At 43.6% G+C, this 22,361-nt stretch overlaps 1 protein-coding gene across 1 annotated transcript in view; it reads left to right on the plus strand.

Moving 5' to 3' along the window:
* LOC311495887 (solute carrier family 66 member 2) overlaps window positions 1–22,361 on the plus strand; it is a 52,627-nt gene that overhangs the window by 19,792 nt on the left and 10,474 nt on the right. The window contains exon 4 of the mRNA XM_084555536.1: window positions 13,343–13,559. Within this exon, the coding sequence (XP_084411662.1) occupies window positions 13,343–13,559 (217 nt within the window). The remainder of the gene's footprint in view (window positions 1–13,342; window positions 13,560–22,361) is intronic.

The raw sequence follows: 22,361 nt of genomic DNA on the forward strand, positions 1-22,361 counted from the left end.
ATTTTTTGCTAGCTTTGGCGCTAAGAAGAATGAGACGATTTGAAGCTACAAGGTCGTGGTTATGGTTTATAGCAGACCTTAAATAAGTAACTACAAAAACCTGGGCTTGGCTGCAGCCCGATACCGATCCCGTCCCATCATTTTAAAAATGCCTGGACCTCTGGGTAGTCATTGCCTTGTATTGCTACTTGTAAACTACAATTCATCTGCATATACTAGATGTGCATTTCAAGTTTGTCTACACATCCTTAGAAAGGCAAACCCTTTTTTAACAAAGGCTCTGGCCTCATACTCGCGCGTGACACATCACACACTCACGCGCTCTGCTATGAAGGTCATGGTTTGATCAGGATAGCGCTTGACGCACACATTGTGTTGCGCAGCTAATAATAGTGTCGCTGCCTCCCCCTGTCTTTGTTTCCTAGTCACATTATCTTTGATTTACACCTGCTTATCTTTATAGGAAGAAAGCCCCCCATTGACAACGTGTTTATCCGATTAAACACCAATAAATAGCCTGGACCCTTTCGGGCCTGTATTGCTATGTGCTTATCTGGACTTCCCCACTCATCCATCCGGTCAACAGTTGATCATTATCGGACTGGATCACCTTCACACACAGGGATGCTTAACTTTGACTCTGTGTGTGTGTTAAACAGAAAGGAAGTAGGGAGACAAAATGGAGTGCTTCTATCATAAGCTGCTGTAATAAGTACAGTATAACTACACCCATTTCACTGTGTTGTGTTTGTGTGTCTGTGAGAGAGAGTCCACGAGGGAGGCAGAGTGAGTCAAGAAAGGACGGGAGCCAAAGCGTAGTTAATTTGATCTCCTACTCCTCCGTCTCTGTCACGCTCTCCCAGCATGCGTTAGGATGGGCTCCAGCGATGCTTCACCTCCTCGGCTCTATCCACTCCACTCCTTCGTCCTCAGCACCAAGGTCACGGTAGTTCAGGCTTCACTTCACTGTCCAGATATTATCCGTCTGACGCACAGCTCCATGGTCCGCTGCTGTACTTTTCAAAAGTTCAGTCTTTTGGGAACCTTTTTGTAGCTGCTGTAATCAGCTGCAAAATGTACTCCAGCAAAAGACTTGAACAGAGGGGCCAGTTCAAGTGATCCAAGAAATTTGGGTTTGCCGCAACTTGCAGTAATGAAGACATTGCACATGTTAGGTATTGCTTGTGATATTGCACATATACACCGATCAGCCACAACATTAAAACCACTGACAGGAGAAGTAAATAATATTGACCATCTTGTGACAATACAATGTTCTGCTGGCAGACGTTTGGACCTGGTATTCATTCGTGTGGATGTTCCTTAGACATGTAGCACCCACCTAGACCAGACCAGGTACCCCCCACCCCATACCCATGACACTCCTTGATGGCAGCAGCCATCCCCAGCAGGATGCAGCCATGACACACACACACACACACACACACACACACATAAACGCTTTAGGACCATCTCAACAAAACGTGAAGAACAGCACAAGGTGTTGACCTGGCCTCAATTCACTAGATCCCAAGTATCTGTGGGATGATCCACAGAGGCCCCTCCCCTCAACCTATAGGACCCAAAGACCCCCGACTAACAACATTCTGTAGCCAGACACCACAGGACACCCTCAGAAGGCCCATGTCCATTCTCTGATGAGTCGCAACTGTTTTGGAGGCGCAAGGGAAAACTTGGTGGTCATAATGTTATGCCTGATTGGTGTCATTAGAATTGGTTTTTGAGTGTATTGATAGCCCATGGATAAAAACGATTTTTTGAACAGTTTGTTTTGGTCTTTTAAGTTTCTGTATTTCCTTCCGGAGCGTAGCGGCTTGAGGGCAGGTGGTGTCCAGGATGGAGGTGGTCACCAACATTTTTCCTGGGCCTGGAGAGCCAACGGGAGGTGGCCATGTATAGTCTTTTTGGCTGTCCTCCTCTCGTCCAGTTTGTTCCTTCTGAGTATTCTTGGGAAGTGACGTGTTACGACCACTGTGCATGTGCTACCCCTTATCGAGTTTATAAATCCAAAGTATGATTGATCATGGTCATTTAAATGCAAGAAAGAAAAAGTGGAAAAATATTTGCCAAATGAATACAGTCATTACATCACTGTGACTTGTTTACTGTAAGCTGATGTCTTCATTTCTCGAAATACTAAAATCCAGCTATGAGACTTCCAGAAACACAAACTTCCTCATGAATAAATGACATTCATCATGTTGAAATATTTTACAACCAATACAGTTTCTAAATCTGACAGGAGCAAACCACATCATGACTCATCCGATTGATGTGCTGCCAGACGATGTCGACATTAAAAGCAAGTTTGGCTGAACATTCAGAGTTACCAGATACAATTACTTTACATTAAATCATTACCGAGGCTCAAGGCTGATAAAAGTCCTTGGCACCCTGCAAAGAATCTCGTTGTCGTGTTGCATTCCACTAAATTTGCGAGACTGTTAAAAAAAATAAAAAACTTAATCCAGCACTGTGAACTCTAGACGACTTTTAGGGCATTATCTACTTTCCTGGACTTTCTTCTGTCAAACAAACATTCACAACCTGAGCGCGTTACAGTCTAACAGCATGAACTGCCAGTGTGGATTCACCGGTTGAAAGCACTAGTGTGTGGAAAAGTAAAACAAAAAAAAGTTAGGGCAGGGCTGTTTTCCTTCATCTGAATCTCCTCATCTTTCTTTAGCCATTGTTCTTCTCCTGATGAAAATAGCTTTTCAGATCAGTCTGTGGTAGCCTTTAAAGTTTGCAAAAACAAAATGATTAACATAGAGTTGTTGGAAATGATTTGGCGACTGTTGTTAGAAGACAGCCAGTGTTTGGCATCAGCAGACATCTCGTCAGACTCTCTCTCAATAACAACACACGATGCTAATTCATCACGCTGTTAAAAAAAAAAAAAAAAAACCTTTGAAAAACACATGAAACAAATGAAAAACGCTTCCTTTGAAACGTCAGACTTTCATTTTGCCGTCTACAGCAACTCCAGAACAAGCTGTGAACTTCAAAGAGAGCACGCTAAAGTTTCTTCAGGCCAAACCACCCGCAGACACGCCAGAACCTCTTGAAAAGATTTGAGACATTTACGAATTTAACTGGCGTGCCGTGCAAGATATCGAGGCTCGCACAGTTGCTATCAGGACAAGTGAAGGACGATGCCAGTGACGGGCTTCTTATCTCTGATTTTCTCCGCCTAATGGAACTTACAGTACTGTCACGATACAGAAGAATAACAATGAAGGATAGAAACGGATATGCCAGAGCAAATAGAGAGAGAGTATAGCCCTGTGCGGTACCCAGCAACTGAGCTGGGATCTGAGCTGAGGCTGGGTCCACGTCATATTCTGTGTGGTTGGAGTTTGATAGGGCGTCACTTTGTTGTTATATCCCCCAGACCTGTCTGTCAATATGTCTTTATATATGTCTGAGCTGATCCAAGGAGACTCGATATCAGCTCATGCAGGTTAACAATAACAGTAGAGAAAAAAAAGAGAGTGAGGAGGAGAGATGACAAGTGTGAGTTATGAAGTTCAAGGAAAAAAATGACACGCACTGCCTCTCCTTCAAGGCGTAGCTGCTCTTCAGCTGGTGATGCCGCTGTCAGTGTTTGCATCAGTTGTCAGTTTTGCTCTGCACTGTTTAGTTGTTATGTGGTCTTCGGTTTCTCCCATCTTAGATCTCATTTACGCCGATCGGGCCGACATTATGACCACCTTCCTAATATTGTGTAAGTCTTCCTTCCAAAACAGTCTTGTCACCCATCTTGCCTTTGGGTCCTATTTGTTGAGGGGAGGGGCCTCTGTGGATCATCCCACAGATACTTGATCAGTTTGGGATCTAGTTAATTTGGAGACCTTGTGCTATTCTTCCTGTCTTTTTTTTTTTTTTTAGTTGTTCCTAAACCGTTTGTGTGTGTGTGCTTGTGTCAGGCTGCTGCCATCAAGGAGTGTCATTGCTATGGGGTGGGGGTGCCTGGTCTGGTCTAGGTGGGTGCTACATGTCTAAGTAACATCCACACGAATGAATGCCAGGTCCAAAAGTTTCCCAGCAGAACACTGAATTGTCACAAGGTGGTCAGTGTTATTTACATCTCCTGTCAGTGGTCATAATGTTGTGGCTGATCGGTGTATATTTTTTGTAAAGTATTGCACTCAACACAACGTCACACTGAAACCATTAAAGTGAACAAAATACAGTCGCAATTTAATTCTACTCATTTTGAATTAAAGTCCAGTCTTGCATGTACCCACAGCAGGAAGCTGCCCGGTACCTTTCTGAATGGGAGCCTATTTTTGTACCATACTGTAGCCGACGGACTGAGTCCCATTTATCTCCCAGCTGCAGGCGCCAGCCGCTGACTTTTAGGGGCGAAAGTGGACGGAGGCGCTAGAGCGAGAATGAATGTTAAAAGGTAGATTGGATGGTGGTGGAGGATGTGGGAATTTGACAGAATATCAGAGCAGTCAGTGGACCTGAAGATGAAACAAATGTTTTTAGTTGCGGAGATGTCATGCTGTGACTGATGTATTATACTCTGTCAGGATGCGTTCAAAGAGACACGGGAGTAGGTCATCAATCTTTCTGATGTGAAGCCAAACGTCTTCAGCAGCACATCTTTGCAAAAAAAAAAAAAAAAATGTTTGAAAAGACCTTTTAGAAAACTCTGACACGGAAGTGGATCCATTCATATGTATAATGTTGAGGTTATTCAGACCCTGTGAGAGGAGAAGCATGTGCTCTGACTTTGATATGGAGCACTTTAGCATCCCCGGTATTATTCTTTTCTAAAGTGGGTACAAATGCGGAATCCATTAGTGTATAACAGAGGTCGGGCGGTCACGGGATTGTTGTTGTGAGTTGCTGATGCCAAAAGAGCTCATTAGTTAAGCCTCGCCTCGGTCAAGAGGCCAGAAAGAACACACACATGCTCTCAGTGAGGAAGCAATCACTGGTGGAAAAACACAGTCACGGTTCGTCAGCAAGGTCAAAGCTGCACACTTTCAGAAGTGCTAATGCAGCAGAAACTCGGAGGGAAAACGTGCTCTGGACAAAAGATTATCTGCTGCAGACTCATTCTTCTCTTCCTCTTTACCCCTCCTCTAAAATCACAGTTCTGATGTTTCATTTTCTCATAGGTTTCCATACAGATTAAATAAACAAGACATAAATACTATATATGGGTCTTTTATTATAGACCTTTTAAGCAAAACCAAACATTTCTTAGCATGAGCTCCTTGGTTTTTATTGTTTTGCTTTGTCATTTCTAATAATAAATCTATTTGTTTTTTTCTATGACTTGGCATGAAATCAGAACAGCACTTTAAATTGTTCCGGGACATTAAAAGAACCAAACGATTAATCATTTGAGAGATTATTTTGCAGAATATTTGATCATGTAAATGAGTCCTGGTTTTGGTAAATGTGGAGTATGCGCGGCAATATGTGTAAAAGAAATCTAATCATGTTATTGAGGAATGCATTTTTATTATGAGTCTCTGGGGTCTTTCTTTTAATGGAGTTCAAACTGAGCTCAGCATGTGACGACAAATGTACACCGATCAGGCATAACATTATGACCACCTTCTTAATATTGTGTAGGTCTCCTTTTGTGCCTCTAAAACAGTCGTGACTCGTCAGAGAATGGACATGGGCCTTATGAGGGTCTCCTGTGGTGTCTGGCAACAGAAATTTTTTTTTGGGCAGGGGGGGTCTTTGGGTCCTATGGTTTGAGGGGAGGGGCCTCTGTGGATCATCATCATCAAAATTTCCCAGCAGAACATTGCATTGTCCCAAGATGGTCAGTGTTATTTTCTTCTCCTGTCAGTGGTTTTAATGTTGTGGCTGATCAGTTTATGATGCTTTTGCTTGCTCAGCATAACAACCTAACTCCTGTTAACTATTAACATTTATGTTTGCCTGTTTCCCAGCTCATAAAGTCATCATTATGTCTTCTTTAGTGCGTAATCACCTGTGCTTTGTGTATTGATAGCTTAGAATCAGCCTTTCATGACTACACTGGGTCTGCCATGTTTCCACAGTTGCCCAAATTAGACTAAATCTAAACACTGAAGCTAGAGAGACAGCCTTTCTGGTTTTAATGATGCAATATCGGCCACCATTGCGATGGGTGAGGGAAGGGCTGAGCCGTAAACCTTCCCAGTTAGCTTAGATGCACCTGTGCCGTGATGACGCAAATAGAAGCACAGGTTTTCAGTATTTACTCTGCATGGACATTTTGCTGACTCAGTCTTTTTGTTTTCTTTCACAATTTTCTTTTCTTTGGAGTCTGCTGTTGTTTTCTTTGATATTAATCGTGGAAGAAGTCTGGCTTGGGTAAAGTGACTGTTACAGTGACATTATATAATGAAATCCTTTGAAAGATGGGTTTTATTGGTCTTGTTTCTGTCTAAGTGTTTCACATTTAAGCCTTGCAGCTAATACCCGGCGTTGCCGAGAGGAAATCTTTATCAAGAGACCTGCAACGCCTCACCCTGAGGCATTCAAGCGAGCCCCTGTGAACTGGCGACATCTGAATCCATTACTTGGATGTTTCTGCATGAATGACCTTTGTCATGCGCAAAGTAATATGCAAGTAGATATGCATGAGATGAAGCACGCATGCTGTTTGTGTTTTGGCAGATTTGACCAAACAGTGATGAGAGGGACTGCTGCAGCGCTCCCTCGTATGTGGTCCTCTGTCACAACTTAATTTATTTTGTTAATGCACTGCACACAAACGATTAGACTGGAGGATGTACTGAGGACAAATCGGTCACTGAAGCAAGAAATCCCAAACTGGATTAGACACGTCGGCTGAAAATATTTTGCAGCAGAAACAAATTGAAACTCAAACACACTATGCGGTAGTTTATGAAACGCCCCATTCCCCTGGAGCAAACACGCAGGGATGCTACTGGAAATTAAAAGTCACAGTAATTGCACTGGACGTGGAAAATCCCTCGGGTAAAGCGTGACCTTAACTGCACCGTCACAACTTTTTTGGTCTTCACTGTCCTGAGCATTTTTTAATTCTTCAGCTACAATGTTTTTCTGACAGATGCGCTATTCGTTTCTCTTTTAAGACCTTTTCTAAGACGTTTGCTTAGAGCTTTTTTTGGCAGCCGACGAGTCAAATTAAGAACCCATCCTCGCGGGTCGGACGTTTCATTTTTGCGCGATCGAAAACACTTCCAGTAGCTGTCGTCTGCACTCAGTTAGTGAAGCGCTGAAGGAAAACTGACTTAAAAGTTTTACAGAAATAGCGGCTGGCGTTACCGCAAATAACCCCTGTAACGCATGGCTGGTCCAGAGAGCGTGTTCGTCCAGTTTGACATCGTGCAACATCGCGTCTAAAAAAAAAAATCCTCTCCTCCGGGAAGAATCTAAAGGGAGGAGAGGTCGATAGGAAGCATTCTTGGTCATTTCTAGACTAATTTTAGACATTTTTGATTCTTGTCATCGTTGTTTCATTCTTTAATTTGGGCTTTCAGTGCACTACTTTCTTTTGACTGATTATTTTGCCCGGGATTAATAGTTAAACTGCTCAGTCAGCTTTTTCTCGCAATAAATGAACCAAGTGTTTTACCAGAGAACTTTTTTTTTTTTTTAACAAAATTCCTCTGTTTCCAAGTTAAATTTGAACTATATCAAGAGAGTAAATCCACTGAGAAGGCAATTATCTTGTGTGTGTGTGTGCCCGTGCCTGATTTATATTCCCAGTGTAACTTAGGGAGTGGACATAATTTTAGAAGCTTTTGAATTAGTCAGAGAGCTGACTTCAAATGCAGTGGAGCCCCTTTCTGTCTGCCTCCTGTCAGACATATTGAGCTGATGAACCGAGTTGTGTTTCTGACCCCACTGGAAAGAGCTGAGAACGGCTCAGTGGCTTCCCGTCCGTCCGAGTGATAGCAGGGTGTCCCTATTAAAGCTTGTCAAGGAGGAATTAGAGCTTCTTCTGACATGTCTGTGCTGTTCTTACTCTAAGGATCTGTGTTGGTGGTCTGCAGGTTCAGTTTATAGATTCTGTGACGCGACCACTGACCGCAGTTTTCTGGATTACGGTTGCTCACGCTGTCTGACCGATCCGCGGACAAACCTAAGAAACAAATGGAGTTTTTTTCCCACCGCAGTTATCTCACACGAGGCCAACGAGCCGAGCTCCGAACAGACAGCCTACACTAGACGTGTCAAACAGCAAGTTTCGCACATCTTAAAATACACAGACTCAACAGAGCTAAGTATCGCAGACTGACAGTGCTGAGCCTGCACAGCTCATAGCTCTGGAGCTGTCAGTGTCAATCGCCGTCTCGGAGTCTCTTCTCGCCGTTCCGTATTGCACGCACACTCTCTATCTGCTCGGCCTAATGGGAAATGCCTTGAGTTTAGAACTGTATATCTCCTTGACTGACTCAGGGCTACACTCTCTGTGACTCACGCACCCCCCTCTCCATCCCTTTATCCTCCTCTAATCATATTTTCCCTCCACTGTACATCATGCATGCTGTTAAGGTCTAACGGTCCCGCCAATGCTGTCGCAACTCTGGACACACACCTGCGCAAATTGATTGACTTTATCCTTCCTGAGCAACTTTGCTCCTTCTCAGAGTAACGTCGCACGCATATATCGACGTCCTCCGGGCTTAGTTTTAGTAATTGAATTGTTTGATCTCGAATGGGCTTTGTGTACACAAAGAGCGTGGCTGAAGAAAGAGTGCCTCACCTCCTCCTGGCACTCGGGAGTCTCCGGGGCCTTTGAAGTGGGGCCCTGGCCCTGACACGTACCAGACAGGAAGATGCTGTTTGGAAAAGGCCAAGCCACCTGTCCTGTCTCAGGGGGATGAGAGAGAAGCCACAAAATGTGTTTCTCAAAACAAGGGTGAGGTGTCTGAAACCAGAACTGAAAAACTGAGAGGAAAGAAGGAAGCCAGTCGGGGAAAGGAAGCCGGGGATGGTGCTTGATGTGAGATGAGGACGAATAAAAAGATGACTCCATGAATGATGCATAGCTTTCTCTCTTCGTTATATTCTCCCGACAAAATTTGATTATGTAGGTAAACATATAAGAGGGTAAAATAGAGTGATAGAGGGAGGGAGAGCGGAGATATGGGAATGGGATGCTGATGTGTTGAGAGGTTTCATACCTGAAAATCTGACAGCAGTTTTGAAATACCGATGCTGTCATTGTTGGTGCTGTCAACATGTCTGTACTTCACCGCCTGCCTTGAACGTATGCAAGACGAAATGAAACTGGGCTTTCATGTAGCTGATAAAGGGCAGCGTCCCCTGGTTCTCACGTATCCCTCAGCTAGCCGCCGGTGGCTGCCGTGACTCAGGTTTGATGTTGTTTTGAAGTAAAGGGGCATCCGGAGTGCAGAGGGATTTGTGAATAGCTTGTCAAGAGCTGAAGTGTGCCAGGCTGCCTGTCTGCAGCTCTTTGGCTTCTGTCCATGTCATTGTTTCTGACGGCAGACATAAGTCCCGTCCCCCCCCCCCCCCCCCCGCACACCCCACCCCAGGGGAGGCAATATTTGTCATGTCACGTGTGAGTGAGCGAGCCAAGGAGCATGTGTGTTTGTTGTGTTGTGCCTCTCTCCTTTACCACCTCGTGTGTCTGTTGTCAGCTGTGGGCGATGTGTCTTTTGTGGCTCTCGGTAATAAAGCCATTAATCATGTTTGGCTGTTTGCCGCAAACATGCCACGCTGCTCTCGCTGCAAGATGTCTCACTCCCTCTGTCCCGAGATTCAGCATCAGATGCAGCCCACTGGAGTGGAATGGGAACCGTACCCGCCTTGTGTTTGGTGTGCGCGCATGCAGATTCTGTGCGACATACATCTTATCTCATCTTAAACGGTCGAGTCCCCGTTCCAGACAGAGAATCACAAAACTGGAAAGGCTCCTGGCTCCTGTGTGGCTATTTAATGTATTCCCAGCACTGCATGTCCAGGGGCCTGTTCACAAGAAGACAGCTCTAAGTGCAGCTTTGAATGCACTGAGGATGCACTGAGGTCCGATCGATCTGGGCCGCACATGATTCTTTTAGCAGTGGGAAAGCCAATCTGTCCTGAAGGACCATCCACTCAACTCATGTCCTCTTCATTTGTAACAGATTAAAATGTCCATAAGAACTAAAATTACTTGTTTTCTGCACTGAAGAGTGTGTAAAAAGTCAAATTAATGCAGAGTTTCCCATGCAATGTTAATACTATAGTGGTCCGCCGAGGTCTAATTTACTCTGCCATGGTCTCATAAGGAGTCGGAAATATTTATGCACGTCTCAGACAATGTTGTTTGTTGTTTGTCCCCAAACCCCCCCACCACACACAGCGGTCTTGATTTTTGTAGACCATGGACATTTACAAGTATATTAAGAGAGTTGGTCAAACCTCAGAGGAAACGACTATAAATGTAACATGAACTAGCTGAATTTTATAGCTAGCTAGTAAAATTAGATTGAAAGTAAACTGTTTTCTATAAATTAGTTTTATTTACTGATACATTTGTCCATATGATGCCACGTCTCAACAACCTTTTGTTTTGTATTCATGTAGATGAACTGCACATGCTGCTGCTATTTGTCACTAAATCTAATATTGGTGTCATTACGGTAATGATGGACTCATAAAAATACATGATCTTATTGTATGTGCAGACATACATATAAATCGTTTTTTAATAGTTGGGATAGCATCATAATTTGAGTTTTATTAAGGTTTTTTATTAATACGGTTTATTCCCCCGTCCAAAAAAGCAAAAAAAGAAACGCCAGGGCCTCACAAAATCTTGTGGGATACAATGTTAACGAGATGCACCAATAATAAATGTTATTTCGTTTTTAACACGTGTCCTCGAACTGAAGTTTGTTTGCTGAGTTCATTACACATTCCTGCTTGCACCATTCACACAGCGTGAGGATTGATATGAGCGTATCCGAAGTGAGAGAGCTGTGACAGCCGTAACTCCATTAATTACTTGTAATCGTAAATTATCCCCGACATGGAGACAGGAGCTGTCACAATTTTATGACAAATGACGTCGCGTACTTTACTTCACTCCAGACAAGTGCTCTGTCACACTGCCATTACTTTTATTGAGATGCATTCTGATACCAGGTTATAAGCTCGCCACTTGAGATGGGACCAACCAGGACACACTTCAATGTCTCAGGACGACTGAGCACACTCCATATATTTATGAAAACCTTTTCCATCATTTTATAATAACTCTGTGAATTTTTGAGCAGTGTCAGCATTTATAACCTAATTTCTTGCTGTGGAATTAACAATTTATTAAGTTATAAATAACTTACTGAGTTTGTTATACTTTGTAAATACACCAAGTTATGTTCTGTTGTCATTATAGTATATTACATGTTCATCTGATTTAAAGGTCAATGGATAAAGGGTGCAGACTGTGATTTTGGACTTTATATATAAAAACGATTTGTCTTGATTATTTATCAGTTGACCACTCTAACTCTATAAATACATTTTTTATCCCAAATCAAAGGATACCAAAGGATAATTTGTTGGTAGAAAAGAAAAGTAATTCTGTCTCTTTTCTCTTTTTTGTGTTAGATTATTGTGTATCTTTGGGTTTTAGAAACTTACTTGAACAAATGCAGCCAAAATGCCGCCTTAGCCTCTTGTAAGAGGCTAAGGCGGTCTTTTTTTTTTTTAGTTCATACATACACCGATCAGCCACAACATTATGACTGGAGAAGTAAATAACGTTGACCATCTTGTGACAACACAATGTTCTGCTGGGAAACTTTTGGACCTGGCATTCATTGGTGTGGATGTTACTTAGACATGTAGCACCCACCTAGACCAGACCAGACACCCCCACCCCATAACAATGACACTCCTTGATGGCAGCAGCAGGATGCAGCCTGACACAGGCACACACACAAAAACAGTTTAGGAACAACTCATGAAAAACAGCACAAGGTGTTGACCTGATCTCCAAATTCACTAGATCCCAAACTGATCAAGTATCTGTGGGATGATCCACAGAGGCCCCTCCCCTCAAAGGCCCCACTAACAACATTCTGTTGATGAACACCACAGGACACCCACAGAAGACCCATGTCCATTCTCAGATGAGTCACAACTGTTTTGGGGGCACAAGGGAGACCTATGCAATATTAGGCAGGTGGTCATAATGTTATGCCTGATCGGTGTTGTTCACATTAGAGACAAGGAACACAAGAAAAAAATCCCCAGTTGACATGGACATCCAATTTTGTTACAGCTTAAAGCAAATGAAATGTTTGGGTTGCTGATATTTGACGTAGCCTCGCAGAAAAATCTCATGCACACATACGCAAATATTCACGTTTTTCCTTCATGACAGTGCAGCCCGTGTGTTTGGAAATGTAAAAACTAACAGCAGCAGCACATGTGGAAGTCATGTACTTTGCAGCATGCAGAGTCATGCTTGCGTCACCGCACTTGCTAATGTGCTCTTACCGTGTTTGGTCATCAATCCCTGTTAGCTGACGTCAGCTCGTTTTCCACCGCTCAATGATCATACATAAGCAATGAGCGATAGTCCATCATCTCACATTATGGTCCACAGAAGAGATGGCTGATGGGTAATTTAAATAGTAGTCACCCTAATGTGTCCTCTGATAAGCTTTCCTTGGCAGCCCCTGAACCACCCGCCATGCTGGGTACTCACTGTCACCGACGCTGGCAGGAAATTCGTAGCTTGACCGCTGGGACTATTCACGTTAATTTACTTCTGTTTTATGATAGCACGATATTTTTTTACTACCCGTAAAAGCGAACAAACAAATCTTTGGTCGACGTTTTTTTTCACTGTAATGTAAAGGCACACCTGATAAATAGGGCTGCGTCAGTGAAAAGATAGCTTTAAACCAGATGTAATAAACTTAAATGTATTGCCTGGCCTCTCCAAAGGCCAGGTTATTCCAAAGTAATAGAAATGTAAAAGCTTTCGAGTATCTCATTTATCTTTGTTCCTCTCGCTTATGCATGTGTGCCGTATTGATTTAAGAGTGCTGTCTTTGCAGAATTTCTATGTGTGCTTTAATGAAATGCCCTCATTCCTGCACTTTCCTCCTGCCTTCTTTTTCCCTCTAAATGGCTCTCGTCACGTTCAATCTCAATAGTGTGTCACTACCGCTTTTGTGTTTCCACCTGCACATATTCTAAGCGTATTCTCACACTTACATTGGCTTCTCTGTTTGATAATCGTGTCAGGCTCCGTCTTAATTCTTTGCTTTCTGTTTCCTTTCTCCTCCACCACTCATCTATCTTAATCTGACCGTTGTCCGTTTTACTTGCCCCTCCTCTGCAGATTTGGACTTGCACTACTTCTGGAAGTGGAACGCGTTCGAGGACTACCTCCTCTTCTGCTTCGGCTTCACCGTGCTGTGTGCCGTGGTGACCCTGCTGCTGCTAGACTCTGCCGTGTTCGTGGAGACTCTGGGCTCCCTGGCCGTGGTGTTTGAGGCCATGCTGGGCCTCCCTCAGCTGCTGCAAAACTTTCACAACCGCTCCACCAAAGGCATGAGGTACGGTGCGCTCGCTCGCCCCAAGGTCGAACGCAGCCCTGCAGAAAACACTCACAGCTCGCTGCGCTCACACTGGCACACAAAGGCACGCTTCCAGTGATGCCTTTAAGGATCACCAACGCCATTAACCTTAATGCTCGGGGAGTCCAAGCAATTTACATTTCCATGCACAAAATATGCTAATAAGATAATTTATAGTCAATAAAATCTACATAAAGAAGGAAACAGCTAGTGAGAGATCAGATGAACCCAAAGGATGAGAGCTAAACAGTCAGCAGTCTCTTTCTTTTATTCATTTCAGCTAAATCCTGCTGTCATTGGGCGAGAGACAAGGTACACCCTGGACAGGTTGCCAGGGCTAACACAGGGAGGCCTTTCTTTGCAGACTTGGCATGTCCTCCCTGTACCTGTGTGGATTTCGCTGGGTGCTCCAGCTTCTTCCCACAGTTCAAAGATATGTTTGTTAGGCTATAGGTGTGCCCGTGACTTTGTCTTTCTGTGTTAGCCCTGTGATAGACTGGTGACCTGTCCAGGATGTACCCTGCCTCTCGCCCAGTGATAGCTGGCATAGGTTCCAGACCCTCCCCCTGCCTCTCAGTCTGTTTGATAGAAACTGAAAAATGCATTACCAACACTGACACATTGATTTAACTTCAAACAAAAGGAATCCATTGTGCATTCAGTCCTTCCTTTCGTGTCTTTTTGTTTAAACTACAATAGCAGAGAACTAAGAAGGAAAAAGTAGAAAAAAGTCCTGTTAAGAAACTCGGTAGACCCCTTCAAAGAAAAGTAATTAATATAATTACTAAATGCTAAATTTAAAGATGATTCATGAGGTTTATCTTGCAGCCTGTACCCACTCTAAATGTAAGGTCACCTTGAATGAAGTGAGCGAGAAGAGGGTGCAAACAAAGCCCTTAGCTTGCATTATCCTGCTGAGATTATATCAGAGTCTGTAAAGGTCAATGAGTATAGTGATTAACCTCGCAGGTAAATGACTATAAGATCAATTATGGCCCTAATGGCACAGAACCACATGCTAATTATGATCATTATTTCCTCATCATGTTTCTTGTCTGTTGTGAGAGCAAAAACCATGCATCGTGTGTGTGTTAGTGCGAGGGGTTGCGAATGCGCTACTGGTCCTCTTCAGGAACGAGTTACCATGCTTTGTTTTCAGTAGCACACACAGACGTTAGACCTGAGTTAACATGCATACCAGGGGGGCGGGATGAGACGAAGAAGAAAAGCTAAAATTAGGAATTTGTAGTGACGTCAACGCAAACTCTCTCAGGGATCGGTTTTGTTTTCCATATCTTGACTCACGATTCCTTCTTACACGAATGCACGCTGACGATGTGTGTGTGTGTGTATCTGCGTGTGTTTCGTTCTATCGATCTCAGTGGCCTCGCTGCGCAGATGACCCTGGAATAAAACGGCACACTCAGCACTTGTCTCTGATGTTCTGACCCTCGTCATGAGTACTTTAGGACGCTCCAGTTTGTTCAGTTAAGCTTGAACAAACTGTTTTTCAGATATGACGATGTGGCACGCAGCCAGCACTTCCTCTCCCGCGATCCCAAGTGAAATAGGCACTTGTTGTTGTACAGTCGGGTTCCCCCGAGCCGTGTTACTGAGGCGTGATGCTGAGTGGGTGGATCTTTTTTTATCTGGGACTACTCACCTTTTCCAGGTCATCCCAGTGGTCGCTTTTAAACAGATGCATGTTGTGGAAAAACAGGGCAGAAAGAGGAGAGGAGGAGAGAGAGAGGAAGGCACAGACAGCTATGTTCAATCACACTCAGCGTAATTATACTGCCTGCCTACTATCGACATCCTTCCTATGTGTGTCTGGTGTGCATACACATTCAGACTCGTTCCCCACCGCTCCAGGGAAATCGAGGGAGGGCTAGTGATGGAAAGATACAATGAGAAAAAAAAACAGAAGCCTGGATGGGCTTTAGAAAAAAAGATTGCCTGGTTTGATAAGGAAATACGATGTGGCAGGAAAAAGTAAATGAACCCTGTCGAACCAATTTTTTCTTTGAACACGGGTAAGATATGGCCAGATCTTATTTAAATTTAAAATTATGGACAAGCACAATCTATTTTTAATAATCCATCATGTTATAGATGGTTTAGACTTCTGCGTTAAGTTGACGCAGAAGCTACAGCGACGGTGCAGAGCCGTACGCAGACGCTAGCGCTGCAACTGATGTGCACCGGCTGCTTCTCCAGCTCCACAATTTTCAGATTAATTGTTTTGGATCAATAAAGATGGAACACATCAAGGAAAGGTCAACTGAGGAGGTTCAGAGATACAAACATTTGTACGACCCGTCTTCGGCGAAATATCGGCGAAAGTTTCAGTCGCCATTGTTGAAAGTGAAGCAGGAAGTAGAAAGAAAAATGCACCCGACTGGCAAAAAACACACTAGCGTTTGTTCGAGAGTGAGCCAGCCTGATGAGCACACAAGTATAAATGGCTCAGACCAGCGCAGGCTACGTATGTAGCTTCCAGCGTCTAGGTCCTGCAGTACTGTAAACCCCCTTAGTTTGACTGAAGAAAAAGGAATGGTGTAAACCTTTTTGGAAATCCGTTCTGTATGAAAATATTAGCGCTTAATAATGTTGAAGAATAATAATCTGGGCTCAGCATTCTCTGTTTCCATCAGTGTCCGATGAAGAATACACATGTTTCATTACATGGTTGTCCAGAGGGTCACATCCACATGTGTCTTTAGTAAATAAGGTAACTTAGTAATGTCTGGGCTGTCTCTTACCCCGTAGAGTTTTAGCCCTTTGCTCTGATTACCTTTTGCTATTGTCACCTGTACGCCAGACCTGGTGTAACTCCATACCCCATCCTCCATACCTCCGTATCTGTGGGATGATCCACAGAGGCCCCTTCCCTCCCCTCAAAGGCCCCCCACTAACAACATTCTGTTGCCAGACACCACAGGACACCCTCATAAGGCCCATGTCCATTATCTGATGAGACAACTGTTTTGGAGGCACAAGGGAGACCTACACAATATTAGGTGGTCATAATGTTATGCCTGATGGGTGTAAATTAAAAGAGACCACTTCTAGACTCATATAAAGGCTGCAGAGCCTGGGTGTCCTGTATAGGTGTGTCACATTGTGATTCCAGTCACTACTTGACTTGGACTTTGGTGTGAAATGAGGTGAGAAGAGTGGGCGCTAAAGGCTTCAAGGAATAATTGGAAATGGCTAACTGCTCTGTTTATAGTCTCCCCTTATCGCTGAACAGGCAAGGGGTTGTTTCTCTCCTAAAAACTTCCCTGCACACCTGTAGTTTGCTAAAGACTGCTGCTGCCGCCGAAATGTTTTGTGGACTCCCACGGACTGAAATATTCACTCAGAGTCTCAGTCTGAACTCTGGCGCTTGTTTATGGCGTGATAAAAATCCACACCTCATCATGTGGAATCAGTAGCTTCAGTAAACTCTGATAAGGACTAAGCACATTCAGATTTACTACATCCGTATCAGGAAATAGTCTCCTATTCGTCTTATACGATCAATAAAAATCCTGCTAGGTCATGCAACTGCCCAGTCAGTAGTGAGTTACTGGCTCGTCACTTTCTCATTTGTGCTCAATAAATCAGCGTGAACGCAAAACAGACCAGTACTTATTTGCTCTAAATCAACCCGGGAACCAACCTGCAGGTGTGAAAGCATTTACTGCCTTCATGTTATTTCAATGATTTTGTTTTAGTTTTTATATATGAAGTTGTGTGATTTGCAAAACTGATATTTGTTGTGGTATTACGTGCTGCTGCAGACTGAGAGTAAAGCTGTTTCTTACAATTTGTTTGCCAGGTTTACATCTGACAGCATTTTGTTGTTGAACGATGCCCCCGTCTGACATTTGAAAGCACTCATTACTCTAGTGGAAGCTACAGTATAATGGTAAAGTTGAGATTTATTTATATAAACAGAGCGTCTGTGTGTGTGTGCAGGTGATTTTTTTTGCTCGGCGCTCTCTGCTCCTCTGCATGGTTGCCAGGGCTGCCTGCTTGTTTTCCCCCTCTTCCCTCTCATTAAACTTTATCTATTTTGCCTCCCATCCCATTCTCTTCTTGCAGCTCTGCGCCAGTGCTGCCAACTTTCACAATGTCACTCGGTAAGAGTGGAGGACACTGAGGTTGGTGGTGTGTCTGTCACGCTGACAGTAAACTATGCAGACAAATACAGCGCTATTTCTTTTCCTTGGACAGCTTTTTCCGTCTGCACTTTTTCTTCTGTTCTCTCGGTTGAGTTTGTCATTCTTTATTGTCATATACACCGATCAGGCACAACATTATGACCACCTTCCTCATATTGTGTAGGTCTTCCTTGTGCCTCCAAGACAGTTCTGTCTGTAGGGCCAATTGCAGGATATGGATACTGCTAATTGCAGTGTAAAGCTTGGTTTATATTTATGCTATGGATCTACGACGATCCAACACCGTAGCCTGTGCTGCTGTAAATGTTTACCCCAATCAGTCATAACATTATGACCACCTTCCTAATATTGTGTAGGTCTCCCTTGTGCCTCCAAAACAGTCGTGACTCATCAGTGAATGGACATGGGCCTTCTGAGGGTGTCCTGTGGTGTCTGGCAACAGAATGTTGTTAGTGGGGGGCCTTTGAGGGGAGGGGCCTCTGTGGATCATCCCACAGATACTTGATCAGTTTGAGATCTAGTGAATTTGGCCAGGTCAACACCTTGTGCTGTTCTTCATGTTTTTTTTTTTTGAGTTGTTCCTAAAACGTTTTTGTGTGTGTGCCTGTGTCAAGCTGAATCCTGCTGGGGATGGCTGCTAACATCAAGGAGTGTCATTGCTATGGGGTGGGGGTGTCTGGTCTGGCCTAGGTGGGTGCTACATGTCTAAGTAACATCCACATGAATGAATGCCAGGTCCAAAAGTTTCCCAGCAGAACATTGAACTGTCACAAGATGGTCAATGTTATTTTCCTGTCAGTGGTTTTAATGTTGTGGCTGATCGGTGTATGTGACAGTATAGTCAGTCTGCTGCTCTTAATAGGTTCACGTTTTGCTACACGTTCAGCCCCCGTACCCTTTCTCTATCAGTCCCTCCTCTACACTTTCACAGCCAGCATCTTGTTTCCTGCTTTCGGTTCAAGGTAACCCCCTTCAAGCATTAATGGCACTCCTATTATCATGTTTCTTTAACAGCAGCTTAATGGTGGTTTCACATTTCTCCTGAGGCAGCCATTACCTTGAGGCCACTTCAGCCAGTACCTTTATATTTATAGCCTGACCCGGTGTGGTATGATGCAGACACTGTCGTGACCTCGCAAGCAGTTTGTGACCTGTGTGCCAGAGCTGTATGCCAGAAGAGCCCACAGGTGTGAGGCTGCCAGTGGCACACGGTATATGCTGTAGCCACACAGTGATAGAAGGTCTGATAGAAAAAGTCAGTCTTTGATGCCGATGATTTGACTTCAACGCTGCAGTCGTAATCTGAAAAATCTGAAATCCTTTGTATGTGCAGCTGGATTTTTTTTGATCATGTATGTGTCATCTCGTATACTTGAGTAGTTTTGACAGGTAACTGTAAATATAGATGAAGCCTGCTCTTTACTGGGGCTGAGAAGAGGACGCGTGACGGATATGCAACGGGAAGGTTGAATCATTTGAGAATACGAGTGATTCCACGGATTCCATGCGTCAATCTTCCGTGAAACAAATTTCAAATATAAATTGAATATTTCTGTGCTAGAATAATAAAATGAATTTCAAACCGCTGCATCCGTGATAGTGGAATATGCATAATGATACACCTGTCAAACACCCTTTCGTCACGTTGGCTAATGTAGCAGCAAGCTACCAGCTCCTCCCAGCTCACCCTCATTATCCCTACAGTCGAAGCATCACTATTTTATGACTGAAACCACATGTCGAGAAATGTAGTACTGATGGTACTAATAAGGTTATATCTCAAGAATCACTTTAACCTTGGCTGCAGTATGGTGTGTGTGTTGCACTGGTGACATTTGCTTTTGCAAATTTATCGCACTTTTTTGTGCTTCTTTTAAACGTACCTGTAAGCTTGTATGACTTTTATAATTTTATGTCATTGCTCATCTTATATCAGCAGTAAACTTGCCATCAAAAGAGGTATTACTGCCCTCCGCATGGGTCAAATTATTTGCTATGACCGCACTTTAGATTCTGCTTGCTTTCCACAGCTTTACTGCTGCATTGATCTCTTCCTAATTTTCCAAACTACAGGCAGGGCCAAGCTCATAATGATGCATGTGACAATTATTAAAACAGTATAAGGTGTTAAAACACTCAGCAAACTCTGAATGTTTAAAATTTCTTTAAAATGATATTGTGATAATATCGTACCATGAGGCTATGGTGACTTACAATATGATGGATCTCTAGATTTTCCCTACAGAAATCCTCTATCCGCTTCCATCACTAACTTTCACTGCATGTTCTCTTCCCTGGAAGCAACTAGTGCACATGTAGGGGTTGGATCTGTGTCTCTCTTTATGCAGTATGTGCCTGTAAACATGAATGTGAGTGTGCACAGAAGTACAGTATATATTAAGAGTCGTACATATATATTATTTTGAAAAACAAAAGGCTTACTGTAGATGTCAAGGTCATACCGTTCATGTCTCTGCGAACGCCACTAACGCAGTAGCAAACAGCATCGTTCTTCAGAGCTGTCCTGGTTTCTCAGCATTCACATCTCTTCTCGTTGGGTTGTTGCAACCTTTCTGCGGTTGTCATAGTGATGGAGATAAACTCATTGTTGCAGGATCTGGCCCTCTACAACCTAAAGCCCTGCTTTTGAAGAGCGAACCAGAGATGGATATAGGTATCTATTCAGGAGAGATATCAGGTGAAATAACCCACAGAAAATCCTGAACACTTTTTTTTTTTTTTTTTTTTGTAGAAGCGAAGCTAGGACAGAGTGTTTTAGATCGTGTAAGATTGCAAATGTGATAAATACATTAAATAAATAGCAAATGAGATCACCAGCAGGCAATCTCATCTATTCTGTATTGTTTACATACTCCAAAGAGGCATGTAAAATGTCCTTAGGCAAACTCTGTGTAATACTCCTTCGTCTCCTAGCCTCCCCTCTGCCTCATTTCATGAAGCAGAATCCATCTTTTTCTGGCAGGTTGGGAACTTTTCAGTGTTTGCCTGTGTGCGATCGATCAGCATGCATAATTCATAGTTAGTGGGTTAAGAGCAGCTCGGCTTCTCCCTCTCTCACTGGGTCCTTTGATTTTCATCTCTCTATCTGCACCCCCCTCTTCAGGGAGAGCTGCTGCCCTGCTGCTAAATCACCTCACGTACACCTTTGTGTGTGGGCGCACACATGTGTACTCGCCATATAGCCAGCATGCGGCGACCCCAAACACGCATGCAGGGTTGCGCTGGAAACGGAGGACGGAGGAGGTTGATGGAGCTTTTTGAAGCTTCAAACAGAAACCCCTGCTTCTCCAGTGTGTCTCTTTCCATACAGCTTCGCAACGTTGTCAAGCAGTGTACTGTCTACCTCCCTCCTCCTCTGGAGACGCTTTTAGTCTCGCATACGGTTTGTGACTACCCACTTGAAGCTTAAAGCTCGTTCTGGGTTTAATTTGTGATGAGCTGCCTATTTATCTCCACAGTAGCAGTGGAACATGTGCCATGTGTCCACTGAGGATAGCGTTTTGGCGTTTAGCCATGGAGAGTTTTTGCACAGATTCTGACAAATTAATGTATCCCAAACTGAATTGTTGGAGAGCTAATTGTTCAGGCAACAGACCAGTGCATTCAGTGTGACTCAACCATAAATGGAAAAGTGACTCATTCCAATTATTTTACTGTTGCAGAATTTAGTTCTCCACGTTGTTTCTGTTAAACTTGCAAGGAGCTTTGTCTTTGACTTCACTCTCACCTTCATATTTGAACTCAGGACTGCACTCACAAAAGAGCTGTCTGTTGTGCCTGCAAAAAAACTTTAAGCCTTCAGTCGGCTATTTCTTCATCCATCCATCCATCCATCCATCCATCCATCCATCCACAGCTCCCTTGGGCAGCGGACAAGGTAAAAGCCGTCAGAGGATGCTGGGACCAGAAGATAACAAGACAGTAGTTGACAGGAGTCGGGGCAGAGGAGGGAATGAGGGCTGAGGATTCAGATGATTCCAAAGCAGGAGGCAGGCAGGAGGCTGTGTGGTGACTGACAAAGAAAAACATGGTAGAGGACAAGGAGTGACCACATGGAGAAAGCTGTAAACCGATAAACCAGCAGAGCGATGGGATTTGGAAAAGGGGGGCAGTGTGCAATTTGCAGACAAGTCAAAAGGCATTAAATGGACATACATTAGAGTAATGAAGTTGACCTGCTTCAGTAAATTATCTAGCTGCAGTAATGGAGATCTTGTTAGCCTTCCAATCTGTGTTATAGGTGTTATGTGACTACACCAGTACATTAATCTGCACTTTTTTCATGATGAAAACCAAATTTAGGTTAGTTTGGAAAAACCTAGCTCTGTATATAATCTAAAAATAGAGAGATCTGTAGGGGTGGACACATGCATGACTGATTTTATTGTAGGGCTGCAGACTCAGTAGTTGACAGATTCTGTTTCAGTCTGTAAATGCCAATTGTCCATCTTAAAACTGACATTTTGAAGCTCTGACCTGTTGGTATGGTCGTATGGTATGTTGTGCTTGACGGACAACTCAAGAATAACTGTCACATATTCGACTGCTGTCAAATTATGGAAAGTCATCAACGGTGATTCCCTAAGTAACT

The sequence above is a fragment of the Chelon labrosus genome (assembly GCF_963514085.1).
Source record: "Chelon labrosus genome assembly, chromosome: 11".
NCBI lineage: Eukaryota > Metazoa > Chordata > Actinopteri > Mugiliformes > Mugilidae > Chelon > Chelon labrosus.